The sequence below is a fragment of the Apium graveolens genome, chromosome 11 (assembly GCF_009905375.1).
Source record: "Apium graveolens cultivar Ventura chromosome 11, ASM990537v1, whole genome shotgun sequence".
NCBI lineage: Eukaryota > Viridiplantae > Streptophyta > Magnoliopsida > Apiales > Apiaceae > Apium > Apium graveolens.
Window position 1 is genome coordinate 134,592,500 of NC_133657.1, and position 8,751 is coordinate 134,601,250.

An 8,751-nucleotide genomic window follows, 5' to 3' on the forward strand; every position below is an offset into this window, starting at 1 on the left:
TAAAATCTAAATTAAATACCCCCGAATTTGAAAAGACTTTTTCAAATCCCTATTAAATGCCATTAGATTTTAAAGGATTTTTAGAATCCAAATTGAATACTTATAATTTTCAAAATCCTTTAAAATCCTAATTGAACACATCACTCTAAAAGTTCAATAGATGAGAATTTCATTGTCTACTACCATTCTTATGTAGGATTGTATTAGGAAATTGTATTGTATTTTGGTGTTTGAATAGAAGTAACGCAATGTAATTATTCATTATTTATGATTATATTTATAATTTTTCATTATTTTTCAATTAATAAATAGGACTTATCAAATGGTGAACTTGGGTTATGCATTCGGGTTAATTGACCAACCTTTTTTTTCAAAACACCTTGGCATGAAATTGGGTCTAAAAAATTATGGACCTGGGCTCTAGAAGTGGCCCAATGGACTATTAGCAATTTAGGCCACTATTCTACACTATTCTAGAAACTAGAAAGAGAAAATCTAAAAGAAATAAAGGTCAACATTGTAATAAATTTATGATAATAAGACAGTTGTACACCACCTACGAAAAAGGTATATATATTTATTATCAATCAGCTCAATTGTAGGCAGGAGTGCAATTAAGTACTAATATTCCCCACTGAAAGCAACATATCGAGTGTCTGTCTATCTGACTTATTGAAAATAGCATGGACATTGTTAGTCAGTTGCAGCGACAATACGTTGATTTTATGTCTTATGTTTATCGTGAGGTCCGTTTTTTTTAATTTACCCTTTTTCCCCTTAAAATAAAATTATTCATCTACCTTGTATTTTTAAGTGGATGTTATAAATTTCGCTTGATTAGTATACCCTTTTGAATTTTTAGTAATTGGTTGTTATTTTCTTGATGTAAAAATAGGGGCTCTTGAATGATCAGTTTTTGATGCTTCAGAGGCTTCAGGATGAACGTAACCCCCAGTTTGTGAATAGAGTTGCTACTCTTTTCTTCGAAGATTCGGAGAGGCATTTGCAGAATTTGACTGTTGCTCTGTCAGTGTATTTATTTGTTATGTTGATTTTTAAAATTATTTTGATATGTGATGTATGATTTAAATTTTGATTGTGAATTTTTAGATTGGACAGTGATCAGCGACCTGTGGATTATACGAAAGTTGATGCTTATGTTCACCAATTTAAGGGTAGCAGCTCCAGGTATCAATTATCATCAATAATATATTTAAAGTTTGACTGTTAAAACTGGAAACTTTTTAGAAGATAAAAGTATATAACTTGGTAGCTTTTATTTTGAGCTAAGATTAAATTGGTGTATATATGTTGTATCAATAATGCACTTATGTGAAATTGAGGATTTTATATAAATAGTGACAACTGAAAGTTTTGTTAGGGGGATTATGAATTTTAAGTCTTTCTGTTTGGAAGCTTTTCTACTTTGATTTATTTTATGTAATCATGTGTGCGTGTTTTTCGTGAAAGGGTGGGGAGGGGGTATCACAGCCTATGATCCAATCCCAAGCTTTCTGATTTTTTCTGATGTGTTTAAACTGAATGTTTTTTTACCCGTACTATATATATTGTTGAACCCGAGCTCATTTGGAATCCTTGTTTGACTACTGTGTGCGTCTGTCATTGAGCACTGGATAGTTTCAATTTGGGTAAAGATGAGTGAGGGCGATATGGCTTGGGAGCTCTATCTAGGGTTTTTCAATTAGTCTTTTTATTCCCATTTTAGGAAAAAAATTAGAGTGAGAAACTATTGTCGGAGAAAGAAATCTTGGATAATAAGTTAACACAGATAATATAATTTATTACTAAATTGGTAAATATCAACTTCGGTCAGGTTGAGGCGGTCGAGAGGCTCTGAAACCAACCAACACAGTTGTTCTCTTTTACACAATTAAGTATCAAGCTATTCATTTAGGAACCTTTTTAATAGGATTGATGCTTTTATCTTAATACCAGTAAAAGTGTTTAATTTGATTTGATGTGCAAATTCTATGTATGATAAAAGTCTACCTCAAGTCTACCTCTCACTTGGCTTGTTTCCGTTCAAAGAGTTATTGTTGTTTTCTTAAATGGTTTCTTAAATGGTCACTCTTTGATGCTATGGACAATGATATAATACGCTTGAGGATATAGGGGATGTATATTGTCCACGCAACTACATTTTTACATAGTTATAGTTAAGTTTATGATTTTTTCTAATTTTGTCTTGCCTACTAACTATCAAGTTTGTTGGTTGCGAAGATTGTGCATGTTTGTTTTATCACAGTATTTGTTTTATTGATAGACCATCTTTTAAAAATTATATGATTGATAAATTATGTATATATTGGAATCACATTGTCATAATTATGGGTTACTTTATCACTTTACAAAGTTCTTACTAGTCATTTTTTTTTCAAAATGGCAGTGTAGGTGCTCAACGACTGAGCGACATATGTGTATTGTTCAAAACTTGTTATGAGGCGAGGAACTTGGAAGGGTTAGTCTCTCTTTTCATTATTTTTTCTCTTGCGTTAGTATTTTTAACTTGTTTGCACAAAAAGTACTAAACTCGTATCTATAGTTTATCCTACAACCTTGCACAATTTTGCTGCTATGGAAGATCAGGTTTGCTAAATTGTCAGTTAGGAACAATACTACATATTGGCCAAATAGCGCACGTGGTCCTGCACCGTTTCAAGGATATTGAACCCTTAATATTTTCACAATCTTCTTTTATAAATTTATTTTCATTACTTGTTATATAAATATGTATATACATGTGAGCACAAGCCACATCAGCACACATTAAATATATATATATATTTACACATCTATTTCTCTGTCTGAACATGCCATGCTTTATATTAATTAGGCTATTCGTTTTCCCGCAAAAATTTGCCATACATGGCATACTAGAACCCTTAACTGCAAACATTAGAGAACACAATCCATGGGCCAAGTATTAATTTAGCTCAACCAACATTTAAGGTTTAGTTAGTAGACATGCTGAATGGAGGATTCGAATTTTGGAATGAAAAATCGTAAAATATAAAAAGTAAAAAGGTAGCATGTGTCGATGAAATTATGAAAATTTACAATTTTGGTTTCTCATAAGAGAGTTCTTTGCATAAAATACAAACCATATCTAGAGAGATTGTTGATATTTACTAATTCAATTTTAAAAGTTGTTGCATATGTGGAGGACCACTACTTAAAGGGGAACTCTAACCCTATGAACAAACTGATATGGACTAAAGCCCGCAGTTAATTTGGATTATATTTTAATAATTTATATATGCGTATTTGGTAAAATTAACTGGATAGCTAGATCCACTAATATATTAAATAAACGAATACATTAATTTTCTCTTTAGTAGATATACTTCATCTAGTTGATGACTAATGTAAATCCTTCTTATCATCTTCACATGTATTACCCATCATGTCCCCCTTCTGAAGAAACTCAACCATGAATTTTCAAAAGGCGATATTGATGAATGCATGAGTTAGCACCGATGACTTTTTGATGAATGACAAATTGACATCATAAAAATAAAGTGCGGAAAAATCCTATAAGCTAATAAAAAGGGGGAAGAGGCAGGAATAGATATTCTCGAAATTCAATATGCTTAACATGTATATAAAACATTGATTACCGCACTGCTTCTTTTTAAGTTCTGATCTTTCTTTACCCCTTAAACACTTATGTCCTCTTATTTGGACATATATATATTTTTTTTCAATTCGGGATTGTATTTGGGGTTGCTCTGGTGCATATATATTAATTTTTCTATTATCTTTAGTGCTCACAACTCATTTATTATTTGATGTGATTAGATGGCTAAAAAAATGTCTGTTGCAGGTGCATGAGGTCCCTCCAACAGCTTAAAGATGAATACAACCTTGTGAAGAACAAGCTTCACACATTGTTCAGGGTGAGTATGTATAATATTGAAAAGTGTTTGCCTTTACCTTCCCTTCAGGTTCATTATTTTACTTTTGCAATTCTTAGATAACACCTCACTTCATCTTTTCCAAAGCTTTGGATTAGTTTTGTACTTGTCTACATCATTTTAATGTTTTAAGAGTATAACAGATCAGTTGATAAGCGTGATTAAACTTTTGCTTAATATCGCTTTATATAGCAGGTACTAAACTTCAACGGATTACATAAATTGTATACTTGGATAGTTTTTCAAGTAGACTTTTCAATGTTTATTGATCTTGCAAATCATGAAGTAGGGAGTATTACAACTTCGCGTTTTTCATCAGAACCAATATTTTTTAACTAAATATCTAGACTTCAAGAATGTTATATTTCTCGTATTCTTAATGTTTAAAGTTTTTTTTGTTATGGTTGTTCTTTTCTGGTACCGATTTTAAATAAAAGAATATCTTTTATATGCAGCTGGAGCAACAGATTGTAGCAGCTGGTGGAGTGATTCCGATTCTGGGATAGATGGTGGTGCTTTTGTCATCACAAAAGAAAGCTAATTTAAAATTTCAGTTGTCAAGTTATATGTGAGCCCTAGAGCTCGGACATTTCTCTTTCTTTGCGTGTTGGAGATTGTGTTATATGTAGGCTCAAAACTTAAGTTTGAGATGACATAAGTTTGTTGGATGAATGGATTTTTGCTATTTTATGTTACCTCTCACCCTTATTATCGCCTTTTATCTTGATGATTGGTTTACAATTTCTGATTTGAAAATAATCATTTGATTAGCTAACATGACCTTGTTTCTCATGTTAATCCCCTTGAATGGTTACCCAAACAGGCGTTTATTATGATTATGTGACTTAATCAGTTCTTCTTTGCATAATTCGATGAGTTTAAAATTAACACAATATAAAGTATGTGTGTCGTAATTTGGAAAAAAAACATGTGTCAGATTGTTTGAAACATGTGCACATTTTGCTCGGGGGTCAAGCAAATGAAGTTTTATACGTCAATTTCTTTTCATCTGAAAACTTGAGTTAACGTTCAGAAAGAATATATTGTCATGGTGCACAAAATTCATGTGGTCAGTTATGTAATTGTAGAACAGAGATTTCACTTCTTATGAAGTTGTTCCATGTGGAGATGAATTTTACTTCTATAATCTGTTTAATAAGCTTATTGTTTGTGGCATAGTTTCTTAGGTATGTTGGGGTTGTAAACACATATTTATGTTTTTTCACCATCTTGATATGGGGTTGCTGTGTGTTTTGATCTATAAGTCTTTTAGTCTTCTTTCTCATGTAATATGATTATGATAAATTTGAGTAGTTCTCCTACATTTTCAGTCAATAAGACTAAGTCATACTGGCAAGCCTAAGAATTAGTTGTATGATAATTTAAATTTGTATTTCGTATTGTATTACTTGAGTCTATCAAAATGTCAAAGATCATACTGGAGTATTTTTCTGTAAACAGTCTTAAGCCTAAGAATAAAATCTGATAGAAGTTCAAGAAGATTATGCCTCAGAGAAATTGCGAAGAACCTTGGAGTTGAATAAATCTGTTTTAGGAAAAATGTTCTCAGTCAAGATATCTACAAGTCACAGATCAAGTCATATAGAGAAGTCATTCGAGAACTCCAGAATGACTTATCGAGAAGTCCAAAATAGCTTATAGAGAAGTCTCAGAGATGTCGACAAGCAAAATGAAGGCATGAAGATTGGAGATATCGACAAGTCAATCTTCTCATTAGAGATCTCAGGGATATCGACAAGTCAAAATGCTTATAGAGATCTCTGAGATATCGACAAGTCATTTATGCATTAGAGAACTCAGAGATATCGACAAGTCAAAATGAAGATGTGAAGATTGGAGATATCGACAAGTCAATTTTCTCATTAGAGATCTCAGAGATATCGAAAAGTTAAAATGCCTATAGAAATCTCAGAGATATCGACAAGTCATTTCTACATGCAGAAATTTCGAGACCTCGACAAGCCAAGTTCACTAATAGAGAACTCAAAGACCTCGACAAGTCAAAATACTTATAGAGAACTAAGAGACCTCGATAAGCCATTATACTTATCGAGATGTCAGTTCTCTATAGAACAAACTGGAGATCTCGATATAAACCTCAAGTATAGAATGCAGAAAAGTTAAATATTCAAGATTATCAATCAATAAATGATCTAATTGGTTAGATTGAAAAGTCTACAAAAGCAGCTTGAAGAGTGCAATAGCAAATGCTAAGATTGACTCACAAAGGAAAGTCACAGACCTACACGATTTCCAAAGATACACTAAGCTAAAAATGGAAAGCTTTAGAGATAACTTAAAGTAGGGTTTAGTACATTCTATTGCATGTTGTGTAAACCTGTGTTTACTAATCTATAAAGTAAACACTGGTCCTTTGCTTTCAAAAGTATCAAACAGATCTAAGTTTTTCTTGTACTCTCTTAAGGAAGAAGCTAAGTTTTTTACTTAATAAGAACACATAATTTGTAGCAAGACACTATCTTGTGCACTTTTTTATTTCAGCTAACATAATATTACTACATTTATAATCTATTTTGTTAACCAAGTAACAAACATTCAAAAAGCCCTCAAAATATCTGAAACACCTTCACCCCCCTCTGTGTTGCATTCATCACATAACAAGATATAATAGTAATAGCTATTATTTAAACTATTTTATAACCCGTGCGATGCACTGTTTTCTAAAATTTACTTTTTATAATATTTAAGATACATGTATATTATTATTTTTAATATTATTGTAATATTATTTTTGTTTTTAAAAGTTTTCTGAAAAAATGGTTGCATAGATATTGAGAAATCTACGGATGTTGAATTTAGTTACCTTTTTGTGATTTAAATTATATATATATACATATATATATATTAAATATAATTCATTTATTAGGTTTCGTAATAAAGGATAATTTTATTAAAATAAAAAATAAAATTTCTAAAATCAATTGAAAAATTCTTAATACAATAATAAATAGTAAATGATTACATTGTTATACTTTTATTCGAACACCAGAATGTGAAACGTGGTCCTAATACAATTCTACATAGAAAATGACTAAGGGGACGTATTCAATTGAGATTTTAGAGGATTTATAACAATCCATTGATTTTGAATGATTGTTGCTGATTTCGGCTGATTTTAATTGTACGCGGATTTTAACGGATTTGTTGAAGAAATCTCGTAGAGTCCTGCTGATTTAAGTAGTGAATTCTATAAATTCATCAAAATATCTTGGATTTTGCTAAGGTTTCTGAAAACATAAAATACACTAGCAAATTCATCAAAATCTATAATTTTATAAATTACAAAAAAAACATGAACTTTTTAATACCACCAGATTTTAATGGATTTTTTTAAATCCAAATTGAATACCACCAGATTTCAATGGGCATTTTAAAATCTAAATTAAATACCCCCGGTTTTTAAAAGACTTTTTTCAATCCCCAGTTTTCTTTGAAGATCGAGGAAAAAATAGGACAAACAAAAAGAAGGATCAAGAAGTATTAAATGCCATCAGATTTTAAAGGATTTTTTAAAATCCAAATTGAATACTTATAATTTTCAAAATCCTTCAAAATCCTAATTGAATACATCACTCTAAAAGTTTAACAGATGAGAATTTCATTCTTCTACTACCATTCTTATGTAGGATTGTATTAGGAAATTGTATTGTATTCTGGTGTCTGAATAGAAGTAAAGCAATGTAATTATTCACTATTTATGATTATATTTAGAATTTTTCAATTGATTTTAGAAGTTCTATTTTTTTATTTAAATAAAATTTCCTTTATTATGAAATTTGATACACGAATTACATCTAATTAAAATTCATCTATTTAGATCTATCCATTTTCTTTCTATTATAAATAGGGTAAATGAATTTTTTCGTCACCAAACTTATTGTGTTTCTAGAAACTTATCACTCAACTATATTTTTTTTATTTTACTCACTAATGTTAGGTTCGGATTTTTTTTAGTCACTAACGATAGGTTCGTATTTGATTATTAGTATTTTGTCAATTTTCTATAGCATTATTAAAATATAGTGATAACTAGTACAAAAAGTGTCATATGTGTCTTATAACAAAGCTTATTGGGAAATAAAAAATTATTGGGAAATAAAAAAATCAATATAATCAAATTAGCAAACTGATCATAAAGTACTAAAAACATTAAAAATTTATACATCAATATTTTACCAAACGACACTTTCAAAAATTAAATGAAATCACTAATCACAACTCCTTCATGCAACTTTTACCGACCCAAAATCAAAACTATAAACCCGTCCACTCTAATAGAATTGTGAAATAAGTATATATATAAACACAAAAATAGAATAGTGTCGTAATAATGTGAATTTGGTATTAAATCAAACAACTCGCACAAGATATTTTTCTTACAAACATAGTTTTATAACTTATTTTTAAGATATTTTTTTGTATATAAAAATTTAAAAGTTAAATTTAATATTTAGAAGAAAAAAAAATTAAAATAGTTCATGAAACTACATCTTTAGAGCCTTAAAATATTTGTCAAACTCTCATCACCAAGGTAAAAGTCTTGCGGGACACATGGAGTACTATATATAAAGATATAGACATATATCAAATTATTAAAATATTATATACTACCATTATATTTTAATAATGCTACAAAAATTTGACATAATGCTAATAATCAAATCCGAACCTAACGTTAGTGACTAAAAAAAATATAAACCTAACATTAGTGAGCAAAAGAAAAAAAATAATAGTTGAATGGTAAGTTCATAAAAGCACGATAAATTGGGTGACG

General features: G+C 29.9%; 1 protein-coding gene across 1 annotated transcript; it reads left to right on the top strand.

Moving 5' to 3' along the window:
- Nucleotides 1-683: 683 nt before the first annotated feature.
- LOC141695900 (histidine-containing phosphotransfer protein 1-like) lies at nt 684-4,603 on the top strand. The gene is made up of 6 exons (XM_074500106.1): nt 684-746; nt 896-1,026; nt 1,120-1,188; nt 2,408-2,479; nt 3,845-3,917; nt 4,391-4,603. The coding sequence occupies exons 1-6, from the start codon at nt 684-686 to the stop codon at nt 4,439-4,441; spliced, it is 459 nt and encodes a 152-aa protein (XP_074356207.1). The 3' UTR covers nt 4,442-4,603.
- Nucleotides 4,604-8,751: the final 4,148 nt, after the last annotated feature.

Coding starts and splice junctions, on each gene's coding strand:
- LOC141695900 (XM_074500106.1), top strand. CDS start 684: ATGGACATTGTTAGTCAGTTGCAGCGACAATACGTTGATTTTATGTCT. Junction 1,189..2,407: donor TTTAAGGGTAGCAGCTCCAG/GTATCAATTATC, acceptor TCAAAATGGCAG/TGTAGGTGCTCAACGACTGA. Junction 3,918..4,390: donor AGCTTCACACATTGTTCAGG/GTGAGTATGTAT, acceptor TTTTATATGCAG/CTGGAGCAACAGATTGTAGC.